This window comes from Meleagris gallopavo, chromosome 19 (genome assembly GCF_905368555.1).
Source record: "Meleagris gallopavo chromosome 19, MGAL_WU_HG_1.1, whole genome shotgun sequence".
Lineage (NCBI taxonomy): Eukaryota > Metazoa > Chordata > Aves > Galliformes > Phasianidae > Meleagris > Meleagris gallopavo.
The window spans coordinates 5,654,059-5,673,402 of record NC_139422.1 but is presented as its reverse complement, the minus strand read 5'-3'; the positions used below and the strand labels follow the sequence as shown (position 1 = coordinate 5,673,402).

At 58.0% G+C, this 19,344-nt stretch overlaps 1 protein-coding gene and 1 long non-coding RNA gene across 2 annotated transcripts; one reads left to right on the top strand and one right to left on the bottom strand.

Moving 5' to 3' along the window:
* Positions 1-934: 934 nt before the first annotated feature.
* Positions 935-7,053, top strand: LOC146543122 (uncharacterized). Its single transcript, XR_014887333.1, has 2 exons — positions 935-3,762; positions 4,973-7,053. It is a non-coding gene; the product is annotated as an uncharacterized LOC146543122 (long non-coding RNA).
* On the bottom strand, positions 5,044-18,286 carry NCS1 (neuronal calcium sensor 1). The gene is made up of 8 exons (XM_085239645.1): positions 17,532-18,286; positions 10,440-10,464; positions 8,923-9,061; positions 8,720-8,798; positions 8,511-8,599; positions 8,341-8,418; positions 8,000-8,116; positions 5,044-7,557 (listed from the first exon to the last, which is right to left on the bottom strand). The coding sequence occupies exons 1-7, from the start codon at positions 17,593-17,595 to the stop codon at positions 8,018-8,020; spliced, it is 573 nt and encodes a 190-aa protein (XP_085095771.1). The 5' UTR covers positions 17,596-18,286; the 3' UTR covers positions 5,044-7,557; positions 8,000-8,017.
* Between the last annotated feature and the right edge of the window lie 1,058 nt (positions 18,287-19,344).

Genomic DNA, 19,344 nt, shown 5'->3' with positions numbered 1-19,344 from the left:
GTAGGAGAAGGAAGAATTTCTTTGAAAGTCCTGGAAATGGAGAACTGCAGCTTTGGGGGAGGCTGGTGCATGGGGGGGGGGAGCAGAGTTGTGCATGGGGTAACACCATGCTCCCCTTGTGCACGCACTCAGATCAGCAGCAGGCCTTCCAGCATGGGAAACCAATCACCCATAGGGAGTGCTCCTTTAGGGGCACCTCACTGAGAGCACAGCACAAGCAATGGGCTTTGGCAGCAGCAACCTCACCCCAGCACTGTGCCATCACCAAACATGGGGACAAATGGGTTGGGGTCCCTCCAGCCAGTGCAGTGGGGTGGGACAGAAATGACTTTTGTGCAACAGCCTCTGCCTGCACCATGTGTGCAAAGGTCTGGTCTCAGCTCCACCGACCGAGGAACCCAGCACAGGGCCAGGGCTGGACATTGCCCTGCACCACTGCCACATGCAGGCACTGCCCCTCGGGCAGCCCAAGGCCAGGGAGGAAAGATGGCTGGAGGAGCTGCTTTCTTCACAAGGAAACTTTTACTTGGATCCAAACCATAAACGAATAACTGCACAGGAACATAATGGATTTTGAGACACACAATGCTGGGGGACCCTTTGCCTTCCCTACTTGCTCCCCAGCCCAGTGGACTCCTGCTCCCCCAACCCCCCAGACCCACTGTCTGCGGGCTGATCACAGCCAAGGCTGCCCTGAGCTGCTTGGAGTGTTGCAACAAACCCAGTGTTTGCAAGAGGCTGGTGGGACACTGTGTACCCCAGCAGGATTTGTCACCCTCAATCCTGCTGAGTCAGGAACTGACCCCAAGTGAAGGCACAAGGATAGGTGCAGTGAGTCACACACACTGAGGGGGGGATGGATTCCCAGCTGGGAATAGAGCGGTGCAAGCACAGCTCTCCCCAAACACATCCCCACTGCAACAAGAGAAGAGATGGGAGGTGGCACAATCCCATGGAGCTGGTGCCAGCTTCAGCCCCTGCAGCCTCATCAGGAGGGAAAGAATGAGATGGAAGTGATGACGATGCCCTGCAAACACTCACCCACATCTGGGGGCAGAGCAAATTGGGGCATCCACATCCTGCAGTGAGGTGGGGATGCAAAGTTCCCCATACCCCCAAGGACAGAGACACCACTGAGCATGGCAGGTAGCTGGAGGGCACATGCAGCAGTACCTGCCCACACTGCTTATGCAGTCATGCTGGCACCACCTCAGTGCCTGGCACTCATTGCAGTCTGCAGGCAAGAGGGGTGAAGCCAAGCAGGAAGAACCGGAGTGCCCCTCCCTTGTGCCATAGCTCCCACTGCACTCCTGGAAGCAAGCAGGTGTGGCTGAGAAGGGACACGGCACCATGGAAAAGGGCACCCTCTGCCCTTACTGCTCCCTGGAATCACTACAGGATCCCAGCACCTTTGTTTCCATCATTATCTGTGCTTAACCAGGCACCGAGCTGGAAGCAGAGCTCCTCCAACACTGGATCAAAGGAAGCCCAGACCTCCCCAGCCTGGATTCGCTGCACCCACAGTGGTTGTGTGCCAGGAGAGGGCACATACTCGGTGGTGAGTTTGCAACGGATGCAGGCAAGGAGCCCATCCTGCAGGAAGCTCTGCACAGAGTGCCCAGTGAGCCATCCTGCTCCTGCCTGCACATGGCACTCACTGAAGTCCTGAGGGTAGAACAGGAGGAGATGGGAGTCAGGCTCTGGGCACCCACGCTCCCAACACAAAGCCATGGTCTGGCAGGGAGGGCACACAGGTCAGGCACCTGCAACGTGGTCTCACTCACTGCTGCTTGAGCAGGATGACGGATTGGGCCTGCACAGCACGCTGCTGTGTATCAGCAGGGGATGCTGCAAGCGTGAAACCAAAACTGGCATCCGCCACCACCCAAAGCCCCTGCTCTGCATCAACACACGCATTCCTGGCCCCAGTCCCAAGTTTTTGTTTGTTTCCCTGCTGTGCCTGGCAGCAGAGTGCCAGCAGCCAAATGCCAGCACTGTGCTGAGGGCACCCGGCGCTTCCGCTCAGCCCGGCGCAGTGCTCCCAGAGAGGCAGCGCCTGTGCATTTCACAGAGCCCCTGGGAGAGAGGAATTGAATCATTGGCAGCAAATGCAGGAAGCCCTGGGAGAGATGAAGGGATGCGGGGGCCTGGGGGGTTGCATGCAGCATCTGCTTTGGGAGGGTTCTGCTGGGCTCAGCCAAGGGAGATGGGAGGGAGGAAAAGTGGGTACAAACTAAAGGATTTAAAGCAAATGAGGAAAGGCAACATCCTTCCTAGCAGACACCCACCTCACACTACGAGCACTGCACATGGCACAGGTTGTAGGTGCCAACATCCCAGGGATCCAGGCAGTGCCACCTGTCCCTGGGCACCATCTATGGGGCAGCTGTTAGGAGTCCTTCAGCCAAATGGGAAAGAGCAGGCAGAGGCCCCAAATGCTATTTTTCCTCAAAAAGGAGCATGCAAAAGACTCACCCTGCAGGACCAGGGTGACCACCTTCACTACTATGCCCACCTCATTCTCTGCCACACAGCAGTAAAGCCCCACATCAGCACTGATGTCAAAACACCATTATCACAAAGCCACCGTGTGATGGCAAAGGCACCTTGGGGATGCTTGGCTTTGCCATGAGTGCTCCCAAAACGTACAACTCAGGGGCTGCTCTCAGTGACAGTCGGGAGAGAACTGAGTGCTTGTATGGCACCCTGACAGTCACATTGCTGCTCCGTGTCAGGAAGGAGCAGGCTGAGATAGGAGGTGTGTACAGGGAGCAAGAACTGCAGCCTCACCTTGTATGATCAGCCTGGTCCTCCCTGTGGCAGTAAGGGCCATGCACAGCCAGCATCCTCCATGGAGACCCAGAGAAGGTGCAGCTACCCACTGGGGAGCACACTGAACCCAGGCCCTACAGGGATGAGCAGAAAGAAAAGAGAGGAGAGAATAAAGCAGCTGTGCTAGGGCACAGGGACAGCTCTGCCTGCACAGTTGCCCCTTCCTAGAGAATCTCACAGCTGCAGGGGCCGTTGCACACAGCACAGAGCCTGGAGCACCTCCACTCTTGCAGCTGCTTTGGTGCAGCCACACACAAAGTAGTACCAGGCTGCTCAGCCACCCAGCCCATCTGCAGACCTCAGGCTCCTGCTCTCCTCTTCTGATGCCCACATCATCCTTCTGCCAGGCGACCACCAGCGGAGGCACCCAGCAGCCCCACAGGACAGCACTGCACTGCTGCTGACCATCACCACCACCACGGCAGGCAGTGGCTTCAAGATGCAGGGGCAACACAGCAGCAGGGAAACGCTGCAAGCAGCGCCCAGAAGAGCTCAGCTTCTTGCAGGTCTCTGCACAGCTCTGGGGTGCTCTGGGAATGGTTTTGGAACGGTCCCTCCTTGCTCTGTCATTACCTAACCCACCCAGGGGCCAACTCAGTTTGGAAGTGCAAAGTGTGACACGTGCAAGCAAAACTGGTGCCTGAGCATCCCTGCTCAGGTTGGAAATAGGGATGCAAAATGCAACACACTCTAGGAAGATTGGTGAGTGTGTAACCTGCACTGTTCTCCCCCCAGATCTCTGTCTCCTCTGTACCCAGGATCTGCAGGACCAAGCTGTAGTATGCCAGCCCTATGTAACATGATGGAAAGTGCAGCAATGACAGCAGAGCTGCAAGGTCCCAGACTACAGCAAGGGAAGATTTGCTCAAATTCAACAGCCGTAGGCACAGAAATAAAGGAAAGAAGCTGCTTACCATCAGAAGCCCTCAGGTATGCAGAGATCTCCAATAAGATCCCCTTGCCTCTACTGCCAACCCTTAAATGAGGTCTGGGCAGGGGTGGATCCTGGCTTCAGCCCTTATGGTCACTCAGTGCATTGCATACACCTGAGCTGCACTGGGTTGGCCCTGCCTTCCCACCAGGTGCTCAATCACTGCTTCAAGCCCTGACTTAGCATTTCTGCTACACCCTGCCTGGCTGGAGACAATGCAGGTACAGATCCTGGCATCAGAGGGCTGCACCTGGGAGATCCCACCCCAGTGAGCAGGGCACGAGGAGGATGTAAGCTGGCAGCATCCCTTCCAAAACAACCAGGGCTGCGAACTTCTGGCTCCAGCTGGGCCTTGTGTCCATGAGACGGTGGCTTGCTCAGACTCAGAGGCAGCTTCAGCTGCCCTGCAGTGCTTGCTGTGCTCCTGTAGTTGATGCTGCCTGCTGCTCACACCTCCTGCAGCTCCACCAGATACTGTGCTGGCTCCATGTGGAGCCAATAGCGTGGACTTCCCAACCATTCCTGCACATGGCATAGAGCAGAGCTGGCTGAGCATCCCATGCCAGGGGCACGGTCAGCCAGGTTGGCCAGACACAGCCTTTTTAGGTAGCACTGTTTGCTGTGAAGGTGACCTAAATGTTTCCATTATAGGATGCTGTTCTCATAATTACAGCTGGCAGGAAAATGGTAACTCCTTCCCATGAGGGATATCAGTTTTTGGAAGAAAAAAAAAACCAAAACCCTAACACCCAGAAACCTCTGAAAAACAAAAACAGCAGAACCCAAAAACCATCTGCCCCAGCCAGGACGGTGGGCCAAGCATACAGTGCCTCCCTGGGAAGGGATCACAGGGACGAGCAGGATGGGGAGGGTCCAAGGTGAGGATGGCTCCACGTGAGGCTGTGACCCATGGCACCCAGCCAGGGGACCAGTTCTACCCACAGCTTCTCTTCCTCCCCACTCCCAAGTGTTTCCAGTCCCTGCAGCACCTGTGTGAAACTGGGCTTAACCCCTTCCTCCCATCCAGCAGCACCTCTGGGTGCCCACATCCAACCCCATCGTTTGGAACCTGTGCCCATCCTCATCCTCTCCTGGCACAGCTGTAAATCCATTACATCTGTACAAACCTACACGTTATCTGAGCACTGCTCCCAGCCCCAGAAGCCAGCAGCAGGGTATTCCCACGTCCCCATCTGCTGTCCCTTACAGCCCCTGCCCAGGGCACACAGCACTGGACGGTGACATCCCCAAAGCTGACGGCGCACCACAGACCACTTCAGTACCATCATGAAGCTTTTATTTCCACCGCCACAAAGTTCCTGGGTTTGTTTCTATTTGTTTGTTTGTTCCGTTCTTAAACGGGTCGGTTTGCTTGGTTTGCTCTTGGATTCATCTCAAGACAAGGCAGCGGGGCATGCAAGCTGAGACACCGGCACAGGAGCACAGACAGCTTCACCTCCATGAATACAGCTCTGCTGCTCCTCAGCCCGGGGTTCCTGCAGCACTGCCTCCCCTGGGGGAACCCTGACCCCAAAAGGAACCGATGGACCCAGGGGACGGCAGCTGCAGGGCAGCAACAGCACGTGAACAGAGAATGGAAAGGAAATACAGACACTGCTTATAACCAGGCAACACGGACAGACAAATGGTGGGAGAACACTGCGGTCACCGATGGGGAAACTGAGGCACAAGGAGGTGAAGGCTGACATTCCCAAGCGTGAGAAGCTTCAAGCCATACTTCCATTGGCACCAGGAGTTGTGGGTCTCAGCGATGCTGACGGAGGATATGAGGCCCCTCGGTGCGCCCAAGGCAGGAGCCCCATGGGAAGAAATGCACAACAAGGAAAAAAGAAACCCAAAGCCTTCCAGGGCAAAGTGCCAAAGCAAACATCTGTATCTGTCTGGTGTTACTTCTAGTGGGGCATCCATCGTGTCCAGTGCAGCTCCAGCGGTGCCATCAGAGCAATGCCTGGCACCAGGGCACCCATCCAGCAGATGGGAGGTGGTGGAGTTTGAGTCACTGCAAAGAGACATGTTTTGGCCACAGAGCATTGAGAAAGGAGGTTTTGGGGAGGAGAGAGTGATGCCTTCTGGGACACCCAGCACTGAGACACTGGGGCAGAACCGTCCCGGTGGGCTCCTGGTGGCAGCAGACATGACGTCTCTTTGGGGACGGGGAGAAATGTCTCAATAAGGGCGTGTGAAAGCATCAGGAAGTGCTGGCTTCCCAAAGGTGCAGGATCCCAAATGTCAGCAGGGCAGAGAAAGCATCCACAGCCCCACAGCTCCAGGCCATCGTGACATGTGAATGTAAGATTCAGCCCCACAGGGACACTGCTGCTGTCTTGTGAGTGGTGGGAGCACCCCTCAGAACATCCTCTGTGTCCAGCTGTCACCTCCTGGGGACATCTCTGTGGCTGAGAGCTGTGTGATGAGCACCAATGCTGCCATCATCAGCGGTGCCTGGGATGGACGAAGGGGGTGGGGATACTGCTGGGCCAGGAGCAAAATGCAGCAGGACAGGAGCACGTTGCACACCGCTCCCACATCTCTCCTTCTTCAGCAGTGGATGGAACCAGCAGGGATGGCATCTGGTGCTGTGAGGTGTCCCATGCAGGTGGGTGCCCTCTTCCAGCCCTTCTCCTTCCTGCAGGGAGGAGTGTGGGTGCACACTGGCTCCACTCTTGGTTTCCAGCACAACTTCCCACGTGCTCAATGGGAAGCAATGGGGCGGCCCCAACCCCTGCCCTGCATGGCTGCCCCTGCTCTGCCAATGGAGGAAATGCACCTTCCCACCTTGCCCAAAAACACCAACAAGGGAATTGGCTTGAAAGCAAAACCCAACGCTCGGCTCCATTAATACTTTTCATGCAGTAAGAAAAGACACAAAGGAGAGTGCTCCAGCACCGGCTGCCTCCTCGTCTTGCCCGATGGGGAGAGAGGCTGGGGAAAGGAATGGGAACAGAGAGGAGGGATGGGGCTGAGCAACCCTGGTTGGGTAGGAGAGGGGAAAGAGAGAGAGAAAAATGCAGGAACGGGGCTACGGGGAGAGGGAAAGAAGTAAAAGAAGTACAGAGCCCCTTCCAGTGCGCGGCAAACAGCGGGTGGAGGGGATCTTTTGGCTTGGTTATTGCAGGCTCCTGGTGCCCCGCAGCTGTGTGTGGGGATGTAAACGTGACAGATGCCATCAGCGAGGTGTGGGACACACACATGGGAGACAAAACGGCAGCAATGGTTACAACAAATAAATAAAGGTATCCGTCGTTGGCAGACGTGTAAAAAAAAAAGCCTCACTTCTTTCCACCGAATGGACCAAAAAAAAAAAAAAAAAAAAAAAAAAAGCACAATACTGCCTCACCAAAATAATAATAATAATAATAATAAAATAATAATAATAATAATAATATATATATCCCTATAGCCCCTGTGGGCTCCATCCCCAGCTGCATCCCGGAGAGGCGCATCCGCAGTTCGACCCCAGACTGTAGGAATGAGGAGCAGAGGGGCTCAGGGCCAGGGGGGGCTCTGCCTTCGGTGCCATTCCCTCAGCCCCCAAGTTTTGGGTGTTTGCTGCCGCTCAGACCGTGGTCTTTTTTGGGTGTTTTTTGTTTTTTTGTTGGAAAAAAGCAGAAGTTGGTAAATGGCACCAGCGTTGATTCGGAGTGCAGAGAGGGGCGTGAGCTGGCGCTGCGCTGCGCTGCATCCTTGGCTCGTGGGACATGGAGGAGGGCCGGAGAGGGGCAGGCAAGCATCGCTGCGTGGTCGGATGGCACGGAGAGCGTCTTCCCCATAAGCTGTGGGAGAGGAAGGGGGAAAGGAAATCCATGTGAGGACTCGCATGAGGGTGGGCCACAGCCCCCCCGTGCTGCCAGCTGCGGGGTGCGTGATAATGAGCTAGAACATAAAGGGAACATTTCACATCGTGTCACCCTGGAGCATCCCCATGCCCCGTATCGCTAGCTGCCTCCGTGCCTGTCTGCAATTCCTGCAGCACGGTGCCGCAGGCCCTGCTGCCACCTGGCAGCTTTTATTGTTTTATGGCACTGCAGAGCCTGGGGATGTGCTGCGGGATGGGGATGCACCGGGAGAAACCCATGGGGATGGGGGGAAACATCCCATCCCCGCTCCCCTGGGGGACTGCCCATGCTCTGATGCTCAGCACAGAGGGAAAACCAAAGTGGGGATAGCTCTGGGTGAGCGGGATGGACACACCACACCCCTCCACACAGGACTCACCGCCGCTCGGCCCTGGGACTATACGAGCCCATCGTAGAGGGAGAGGGCTTGCACGATGGAGGGGTCGGCCTTGGAGCCCTCCTGAAATTCCTGCAGCGTCAGCTTCCCATCTGCGTTCTGCAAAACGTGGCAGTGGTGTTGAGACACAGACCCAACGCCCCACACAGCCCCCCACGCACACAACAGCAGGGCACTGAGCGCCTGGGGCATCCCTGGGGCTGTAGTGTGGAACCGAGATCCCCGATGGGTGGTGGAGGGGAAGGAGCAGAGATGCATTGAGGACCCAGAACTGCCCCCCAACCCCCAGGAAAACAACCCCCACATGACTGCGCCGCCCTCACCTTGTCCATCATGGCAAAAATCCGATCCACCCTCTTCTCTGGTGTGTTTTCCTCCTCGGGAAGCTCCACAGTGTTTCCCTATGGCAGTAGGATGGCACACAGTCACGGGTGGACATGGGGACGGTGTCCCCAGGTGGGGACTTGCGTTCTGTCCCACCCCCAGAGCTTACCACCATCTGGTAGATGGCATCCACAATGTCCAGCATCTCGTTCCTCGTGATGTAGCCGTCGTTGTCCAAATCGTACAGCTTAAACGCCCCTGCCAAGAGCCACGTGGAGATGTTGGGGCTCCGTTCCCATGGCCACAACCAGATGGTCACTGTGCCCCACGCATCCCACACAGCCACCCCAAAGCAGGGTGCCCACGGGCAACACTTACACCTCAGCTTCTCATCCAGCGTCCCTCGGGAGGTGACAGACAGCGCCTGGATGAACTCTGAGAACTCAATTCTCCCGTCCTGGGGGGGAACAGAGGAGTGAGAGCAACCAGGGAGTGAATGGGACACAAGGGGCATCACTGCACCCACCGTGCCTCACCGCAGCCCCACGGCCATGCACCCTGCCTGCAGCGTGCTGACTTGCCTTGTTCTCATCAAAGACATTGAACACGAAGGTGGCGAATTTGGTTGGGTCACCAAAGGGGAAGAACTGCTTGTAGATCTTCTGGAAGCCGGCAGCATCGAGCTGCCCACTGGGGCAGTCCTTGATAAAGCCCTTGTACCTGGGGAGGGAGCATTATGGTTAGGGTTCCATCAATATTAGGACCCAGGACCCAGTGGGCACCAAGTGGCACCAGTGACACCAAGTGGTGGCCAACCCCAGTACTGCCCAGAATGGGGAACCATGCCATGGCCACATCCATGTTGAGCATCGGCCAGGGGAATGGGGACAGGGGTGGGATGGAGATGGGCACGAGGATGGGGAAGGGGATGGGAATGGTGATGACAGTGAGGTTGAGGATGGGGATGAGGATGGGGACAGAGATGGGAGTGGGATGGAAATGGGAATGAGGATGGGGATGGGATAGAGATGGGCAAAAGGATGGGAAAGGGGATGGGGATGGTATCGGGGGTGAGGATGAGGATAAGGTTGAGAATGGAGATGAGGGTGAGATGGGAACAGAGATGGGGATGAGGATTTTGATGGGGACAGGAATGAGAGCACAGCACAGCAGCTCCCAGCCAGCACAGCCTAATGTTCCACGCTCATGTGCTGCAGCCAAGCCGTAGCCAAAAGTAATCACAGTGCCCTGGGATGTCAGCTCTGCAGCCAGGTAAGCTGAGGCAGCGCAGGGGCTTTTGTGCATGAGCACATCTGAAAAACTCCTTGTAGGAACAGGGGGTGTAACAGGACTTCTACCCCTCCTGGGACAGCGTGGCCAAAGACAGAACCACAAGCATTGCCACAAGGAGGTGCAACACCTCCAATGCTGACAGGATGCAGGGAAGGGCTCAGGCAGCTCCGCGAGTCTGAGGACAGCGCGTGGACCTGGCTGGGACCCCACTGTGTGCAGCAGCATTACACAACCCCTCACCCAGATCTGTCAGCGGGCCGAGGGCTGGGGGAGGAGGGGAAGGGGGTGGGGAGGTGGGAAAGTGAAGTGCCGGTGACATCTTCGTGCTGCTGCAGCTATGACTCATCAGGAGGGGGGAGAAGGATGAGAGAAAGCGATAAAGAAGGAAAACCTTGACTGGATTGATAGGGAGATGAAAGGGAAACGGTGGCTTTTTTAGGGTGGCACGTTTGGCAGCTGGAGGGGATGGGCTGAGGGCACGCTGCCGCGAGGCGGCCCTGCCTCCATGCCCCTGGTGTCCCTGCCCATGAGACTCTGTCCCCCCTCAGGGCTGCATTGGGATACACACCAGAGAGCCCAGCATCCCCATGGGGACTAAGCAGGAGGAAAGGCAGAGAGCCACCAGTGCACAGAGCCACAAACAGAGGGAGCGGTGTGCATGCGGTGTGAGGAGACAAATCCCTGTGTGCTGCTGTCCTCCCCTATGAACTGCATGCACCCCAAGGTCTGCCTGCCCCTGCGCTGAGCTCTGAGCAGGAGGGGTCCCCCAGCACCCCCAGCATCTCACCGCCACGCTGCTACTCACCACTGCTGCACCTCCTTCTCTGTAACTGCAAGAAAAGAAAAGAAAAAAGAAAAAGAAAAAAAGAAAAAAAAGAGGTCAAAATAAATAAAAATAGGAATTGAGTGCTTTTGCAATGCTGATGATGCTCTGCTCACCCCAGAAATGAGTTCCAGGCCTGCAAGCACCTTCCTGGGCTCTCCCCGTGCCTGCTGGGACACCGTGGGCAAAGGGGCCGTTGTCCTGCCACTGCCCAAACCGTGCTGAGCACGTGGGATGGAGTGAGATGTGGGCATGGCTGTGGCACAGCGTGGGCATGGAGCATCCCATCATAACCCCCGTGGGAGCACGTGAGCAGGGAACCTGCTGCCAGCACCCCGATTGTCATTTCCCTCGCCTCGTGCATCCAAATAGTAATAATAGAAAAGCAAGAGGGCTGAAACGCGCCGGGATAACGAGGCGGAGCGGGGATGTGTCAATGTGCAAACAGCTGATAAAAATAGAGAGCCCAGCACACCGAGAGATGCCGATTACCTCGGAAGGCAAAGAAAAGGAAGCGGGTTTCCATCAGAGAGATTTGCAGCGCGCCTGGCAAAAGGCACAGAGCGGCTGGGGGGCTGCAGGGGGTCTGGAGAGAGGAGGGGGGGCTGCAGTGTCACAGCAGTGGGTCGGCTGGGGGCTGTGTGGGCAGCACAAGGAGAAGGGCGTGGGGATGCTCAGCAGCGGGTTGGGGGCACGGGAGGCTGTGGCTGTGCCACGAGATGGATTATGAGGACACTTTGGGGGTCATGGAGGGGATCGCAGGTACCGGCCTGCCAGGTGCTGTTGCAGGCAGCAGGGGGAGGAGGAGGAGGACCTGGTGCAGCTCTCAGCTGTGCTTCCCCCTCTGTGCTATTTCGGTGCCGGGAGCTGCCTTTCAACTCCAGCAGGAAACAATTAAATCTGTGCTTTTTTTAGTACAGGAGAAACGCTGCTAACGACACGCACGGAGTCGGCTCCCTGGCACACACAGGGCACCACCAGCCCGGGGCATTGCCTGCAGGCACCAACCAGGAGCCTTCGGCATCCTGCAGGGCGGGACCCCCTCACTCTGAGCTTCACACCTGCAGCCACAGAGCCGGGCACCCCTCTGGGTGCGACGCTCTGCATGGCACCGATGGAGAATGCGACCACCATCCCTGCTGTGGGATCTATGGCTGTGCGACGTGGGGACACGGTGTGCTCCCAGTCTGGGCACTCCATCCTCAGCACGTCGGGGTGCTGAGCAGCTCCCTGCACACAGCCCAGCACACGCAGTGTTTGCATGCCGACTGCTGCATTCATTCCCTCCCGCCGGCATCGATCTCGGCGCGATGCTGAGCTGATGCAAATCAATTTGCAGGCTTGACCCCGGGCGCTCAAGGACGAGGGATTACCCGCAGCGCAGCCCGGTGGAGCAGCAACCCGCTCTGCAGCACCCAGAGCACAGCCCCGGGGTGGTGCTCCCCATGGAGCACCGAAAAATAGTGCATGAAGCGGAGTCTTAATGGATGCGGCGTGCCCCAGGATCCTGCGGGATGAAAGGCACCAAGCAAAGGCTCACTGCTGGTATTTGTGATGAACCGTAATGCTGGGAGAGGTACTGCCCCAGCGCTGCAGCCGCACTCCTGGAGGCACAGTGCTGCATGGCAGCTTCAGCGCTGCTGCCCTTTCGTGGTACTCATGACTCCATCCCATCTCCACGTCCATCATCCCATCCCACCTCCATACCCAATGGCTCCAGCCCATCTCAGCTCCCATTGACGGCTCCATCCCATCTCAGAACCACCACAGCCCTGCCTCCCTCCCAGCAGAACCCCCCTCCCCTCTGCCCGCTCCTCCTCATGGCACACGCAGGGGCTGACAGCGCTGTCACCACCCACCCTCCGTGTGCCCCCTCCCTTCCCACCACCCAGCTGCTGCTGCAGCAAGAACAGCTCTGGTTAATCATTGCTCCAGCCATTAAGTGGTGATTGCAGGGCTGCGAGGGGACGCACCATAGCCATGCGGTGGGACCATGGCAGGAATGGGGATGGAGCACTGCAGGGATGCAAGGGAAGGTGCAGCGATCCAGACCCCAACACCTTACAGACCCTTTCTCTGCCTTACAGCTGCTCCCCGAGCCCAGTGGGCTCACTTGCTGCCAGAGCAGGAAAGCAGAGTTAATTATTTCCAGCCACAGGCGGCACTCAGCTTCCAGATGACCAACAAGCTGCCTTCACCTCCGCTGGATGCTCAGCGCAGCACCCAGACTGCACGCTGAGCAGGCATGCAGCACACGTGCACGTGTGAGCAAAGTGGCAGCTCCACACACGTGCTGGGGCTCTCACACTGGCAATAACTGTGCCGGATGGGCACTTGTGCAAAAGCCAGCTGGGGGACGGACTGCACGTGGGGTGGGGGGCACTCATGCACAAAGCATGCTGGTGAGGCCACGCCGACTCCATGGGTGCTCCTGCATGCCGCTATTGGTGCTCGTGCATTTATTGGGCGCTCATGCATGGCCTTATTGAGCCCCGAGGAGTAAATGAGTGTAATTAGCAGATCGCACTCTTGTGCACACACCAATCGGGCGCTCAGGTGAGTGGCTCAGGTGATCATGTGGAAACAAATGGGAACCAGGGGCAGCAGTAACCACAAATGAGCCCAATGGGCAGAACGAGACCAGGCGCTCGGACGTGCATTAATTGCGCACTGCCGTGTGCGCTAATTGGGCTCTCATGCGTGAACCCATCGGGTGCTGATGCGGATCTCTGCGGGCTGCTCATGCATGAACGGACTGGGCTCCGATGCGCACCGCAGTACGGAGCTGCAGCACACCCTGCAATTTGTGCCCAGCACTCCACCCCTCACCGTGGTGAAACACGTCGTTAAGAATTGTCTGAGGATAGATCTGTTATGAACTCCACTCCCAACATCATCGCGGTGTTCGTGCGCATCGGTGACGGAGCGGGCAGTGGCACCAGCAGGGATCTCTCCCCGTGCTCGGATCTGCATTTCCTGCTACGCATGGAAGCAGGAAGGTCACAGCAGAGCTCCCCCAGCCCAAGTGCAGCCCCCGGCCCTACAGATGGGGCTATGGGGTCATCACCAGGGCCTGTAGGCTCGTGCCTGGGGACTTCGCAGAGTGACGGCAGTCCTTCCATCTGCCCCACGTCAGCGCTTTGAAATGTGGGTTGCTTGGCCCTGATGGCTCGTGTTCATTACAATTCTGGATTAAATATGTAACCAATGGCCTGGTTACACATTGCAGAGCTCGCTGTCTTGCTGCCCCCTGGGCTCGGGCTCGGCCCAGTGATCAGGCTGCTCTGGAAACTCTCTCCACTGTGGTGCAGGGAAAGCGGCTGCGGGTCCCCATGGAGAGCTACCCCCATGGACACATCCATGGCTGTCCCAGAAAGAGGGGCTTCTGCCAATCCAAATCCCGTGTACCCCTATTTCCACCCCACTCACCCCAGCAGCATCCAGTCCCAGTGGGCTCCCATCCCACAGCATCCAGAGCCAAAGAGTTGACACACATCAGAACGTGCACCACCACATCCCACAGCCAAAGGCCACCCAGAGACATCCCCATCTCAAGCTCCGGCAGCTCTGGGGCCGGGCTGCTCCTCTCCCCCTGGATGCACACTGCAGGCACTGGGATGCCAGGGGACACTGGGGGCACAGCACTGTCATCAGCACCATTTGCTACTGCTGAGGTGGGAAGTGCAGAGGGAACTGTGTGTGCCTGGCACTGCTCACAGCAGCTGCCATCGGGCTCTGCTGGCTGCAGGCTGAGCAGGGCCACAGCGAGGATGGGAAAACCAACACGCAGTTAAAATCCTTTTTAGACCCTATGAAATATTTAAGGGGCTGATGTAAAGCTTTGGAAATTGGGTTCGGGGCAAAAGCAGCAGAGGAAGGGCTGAGGATGGTCCTCGTGTATGGGGTGAATGGATGGTGCTCCCGTCAGCTCCATCCCCAGCACAGGGAGCCCAGAGCACCACGCACTGAGGAGCCATGGGGGGCTGCCTGGGGGGCTGTGTGGGATACGGGCTGTAACCCTGGCTCTGAGGAAGGCAGGGAGGCACAACATGAGCACACGAGCATCGCCCTGAGAACAGAAGGAGCACAAAGCATCCCTCCCCGGAGCAGCCGCTTCCTTTGATGCTGTCGCAGCCTCTTGTTTCACAGCCTTAATTATAACAGCAGCAGCAAAGGTCAGCGCAGTGGTTAAGCAAATCCATTAATGTGTCGGGGGATCTGTGAAATGTGATGCTCCCAGCGCCACTGCAGAGGGGCCCGAGGTGCCACCAGCCACGGCCCCCCCATGGACTCGGAGCTGGGGGTGGGGCTGACACCCCAACACTTGGCAGGGCAGAGCCAGGGCAGTGAGGAGCTATGCCTGAAAATTGGAGGATTTTCACTCTTTTCCCGCAGAATTCAGCCAGCCGCTGCACACCTCGTAACTCCAAATCGATCTGTTTGTAGGTTGCTCTGAGTCTAATGCCCATTAATTCAAGGCATTACTGGCACGCAGCAGAGCCAATTTTGTGGCTCGTTGTAGAAGAGCAGAAAGTGACAATGCAGGAGTGAGTCGAAAGTCCACTAAAGAGAGAGCAGTGAGTGAATACGGTTGGGGTGAGGGTCCCTGGGACACAAGTGCTGCAGCCCCATGGCAGCATCCACAATTGCACGCAAGTGCTTTGCATCAGAGAAACATTAAGGTTGGGGAAGACCTCCAAGATCACTCAGTCCAACCCCAACCCATCCCACCATCCCTCAGCGTCACATCTCCATGGGTCTGGAACAGGACAGTGACCCCAACACTCCCTGGGCAGCTGTGCCAGTGCAGCACTGCTCTTTCAGAGAAGAAATGTTTCCCAAAACCCAACCTGAACCTTCACTGCCACAACCTAAGGCCATCATCTCTCATCCACTTGCATTCAAGACTTGGACATGATTTTCCCTGCATCCCAAGACCTTCACAGCAGAACCTTTTGACCTCATCCACAAAATTCAATTCCCTGCATTCCCAAATCCCACTCCTAACTCCCATGCTGCGAGCAGACCAACCACACACCCACATCCCTGGATGCCCCATCCCTGGAGGCATTCAAGGCCAGGCTGGATGTGGCTCTGGACAGCCTGGTCTGGTGGTTGGTGACCCTGCACATAGCAGAAGGGTTGAAATCAGATGATCATTGTGGTTCTTTTCAACCCAGTCCATTCTATGATTCCACGATTCTATGATCCTTGCCAGGATATGTGGCTCCTGGAGCCCCACCAACACCTCCTGGGACACTCAATGCAGCACTGAGAGCCACCGCCATGACGATAAAGCACTTCAAGATCTTTTGGATGAAAGACTTCGTGGAAGCACAAAGAATTACATAATTTATTATTCATTATTATTTGACGCTGGCTCCTCCCATGGATGGGACTTGGGCTGCCAGGAGGGCTGAGCCCTCTCTGGTTCCCCCCATAGCACTGGGATATGGGCACCTGGAGATGGGTCAGCACAGCTCGGGCAAACAGAAAATGATGCAACAGAAAGAAATCCCATTAGGGGATAAATCCTGACCGTACTGCAGCCACAGCTCTCAACATCATAGCCACATCCCTGGGACAAAAGCATTTCCCCACCATCAGCTCCCTGCCTACACCTGTCCAGGTGAAGAAGCACTGGGCAAAAGTAATTCTGTCCAGACATGAGCAGCAGAATGAGCTCAACAAACTGAGCCTGGCATTAGGGATGGCTGCAGCTGATGTGCACCATGCACTGCTGGGGGGTGTTGGGATGTTGTGTGAAGCTCAGCCATGTGCTGTCCTGCTTGGGGACACGTGCAGTGCACCTCGGAGGAGGCTACACAGGTTATTTCTGGGCAGCCTGGTCTGGTGGTTGGCGAACCTGCACACAGCAGGGGGGTTGAAACCAGGTGATCATTATGGTTCTTTTCAACCCAAGCTATTCTATGAGGACAGGTGGCTTCTGGGGAGGTGTGTGGGAAGGGGAAGATACCCAGGAGGTGCAGAAAGTTGGGAATGGAGCCACGAGGCCACAACCCTGTGCCGGCCTCATCCACCAGAGGGGACGTGCATTCACTACAACGGGTGCCAGCAGGACCTGCAGCCCGTGTGCCCCACGGGGCAGCACCTTCCCTGCACGGACACGAGCACGGAGCGGTGCAAAATGCCCAATGCAGCACCGCTGCTCTCAGACCAGAGCCGTGCCCCCACCCTGCCCCCCTCTCTCTGCACACTGACAGGAGCAGCCCCGCGCGGGGGTGTGCAATGCACCAGCGATGCCTCCTCTCCGTATGGGAGAACTCGCTGCATCCTCATCTATTGCCTTTTTGGGTAAGCGCTGCCGTGGGACTGCAGCAATGACAGCGGGAACGCTCGCAGGTCTGGCGGGGCACGGAGCCGGTTTTCCGCTTAAAGCTAAAGGGGGGTGAGCGGGGAGAGGAATTCGGAGCACCGGAGCCTTTGTTTGGTCGGTACATCCCTCAAAAGGGAACAAAATAAAGGCGGTTTTGCTCAAAGCGGATGGCTCGGGCATCGGCCGCGAGAGTGAGGTGACGGGGGGGATCCGAGGGGAAAGGCGCCGGCTCGGGGAGCAGGACGTTAAAGCTGACACCCGTAGCGCGGAGCTCGGAGCGAAACGACAAAGGAACCGCCGAGAAACGCACCGAAGTTCGGGAGCCGCGGGGGCAGCGCCGCCCGGGGGGGGTCGGAGCGTGCGGGGCCGCGGAGCGGGGCCGGGGGGTTCGGGGCAACACGGCGGCCGGCGGGGAGCGGGATGCGGTCCCGGATGCTGAGCAATAGGCCGCGGAGCGCAGCGTTTGCGGGAGAGCCCCGCGCTGCCCTGCCTGCCCCTCTCCATGTTTTCTCCCTCCTCCTTCCCGGCTAGGCGAGGAATTCTCGCAACAAAGCCGGGGCTGAGCCTGCGCGCTGCGGGAGGGGCCGGCCCCGCCGCGGTACCCGCAACCCCGCGAGCATCCGCGGGGCGCAACCGCCGCTCCCCCCCCCATCCACCCCTCCGACCCCACATCCAGAGCCGCGCTGCCCTCCCCCCCTTCCCCTTCACACCGCGGTCGGGCCCCGCTATGCACTCACAGTACGTTTTCCTGGTCAGCTCCTCCACAACTTCAGGCTTCAACTTGCTGTTGGATTTCCCCATGGCGATGCGGAACGGGCTCAGCGCGGGGGCATGGAGCGCTGCGGGGCCGGGAGCGGGGCACGGAGGGCCCTACATCCCGGGGAGGAGCGGAGCGCTGCGCTCTTTGTTGCCGGGCTTCGGGGCTGCGGAGCTGCGGGGCCGCTCTGCGCCTCCGCGCGGCCGCTCCCGCCCCTCTCCGCGCTCCCTCCGCGCTCCCTCCCCGCCCTCCGCGGGTTGGGGTGCGGGGAGGGGGGGCCCGTAACGCTCGGCCCGACGCCGCCGGAGTTCAATGGGAGGGAGAGGGGAGGGAGCGGGCTCTTGTAGGGCGGCGGTGGGAGGGGGGATGCTCGCCCGGGGCCGGAGGATGCGGAGGGAGAGAGGCGGCGGTGTGAGCGCAGAGGAGGGTGCGGGGTGGGAGTGACCTCGGGGGGACGCACCCGGATGCAGAAGGGCCCCCCCGGTGCCGGCTGTCCGCTCTCACGCCGGGATCCCCGTTACGAGCCTGCCTTCATTCATCGCGCAAGGCGCGATGCAGCCCGAGCCCCATCCCTCCCGGCGGGGCCGTGGCACAAAAAGCCGAGCCGTTTTCCCCACCTCAAAAGCAGCAGGGCCGGATGCCCCCGCCGCAGCTCCCCGTGCGTGCACGCACTGCCGTGAGCCGCGCCGATGCACGCGATAAACGCGGCTCCCTTCCCGCCCGTGTTGCAACGCAGGCCCCGCAGGAGCTGCCCGGGCACGCTGGGCTCCTGTAGCAACAGCCAGGAGGAACGAATCACAGATCTGTGCTTGGATACGGCAAAACCCGTCTGCAGGGCTGCAGGCAGCGCAGCGCCCGGGTGGCTTTCTGGGACAAAGACCCTCCTGCCACCCACACGCAGGCCACAGCGTCGTTAGCTCGGTGGCCAGAGCTGCGGCAAAAGGCCCCGCGCATCCCCTTCCTTCCAGCAAAACGCCCATCTTTGCAATGCTCTCCTTTCGGCTGTGTGCACCGAGCTGTGACCGTGTTGCAGCAGGGCTGTGCTGAGTGTGTGCAGAGCGTGGCACGGCCCGGAGCAACCACAGAACAACCCACAGTCCCAACCTGCCCCGCACAGATCAGGCATTTCAACACGAGCTCTGCAGCCGCAAAAGTGATGCGAAAGGGATTGAATTCTATTTAAAACTCTCCCCTGCCTCCACCACTGAGAGAACTGAATAGAGAGCTCACATCTCACCGAGGAGAGAAGTAATCGGAAGCTGTGCAAGCCATCCACTTTCTCTAATTATTAGCTTGAACCTTGCCATTGCTTAAATAACAGCACCGGTGGCAGTTGCTGGGAGGCGGCAGAATGCAGCCCCAAAACCAACACAGCGGGAGCTGCGGGTGGGCAGAGCTGCGCAGGGCTGGGACAGAGCACTCTGTTCCCTTTGGGCTTTGCTGAAAGCTTCCTTGTGCCCCAGGAACAGGGCAGCAGCGGGGAGAGCTCAAAGCATGGGGGAGGAACGCACACACACGAGATTAATGATATCAGCTGCAAAAAGAGTGGCTATTTTAAGGTTAATGCTTAACGATCCTGAGTCAGGCAGAAGAAAAGCCAAAGGAAAGCAGAGGCAGCAGCGCGGCCGTGGTTGAACTGGCACAGCCAACCCCCAAACAGCTGCTGCTTTGAGAGGGAGGGTGAAAAAAATTCCAGCAGAATGAGTTCAATTTCCTGGTGTAACAGCCACAGCAGGCATCAAACAGTGCCCATCCTATCCTGGGCTGCTGAGTGCAAAATGCCCTCAGTGCGG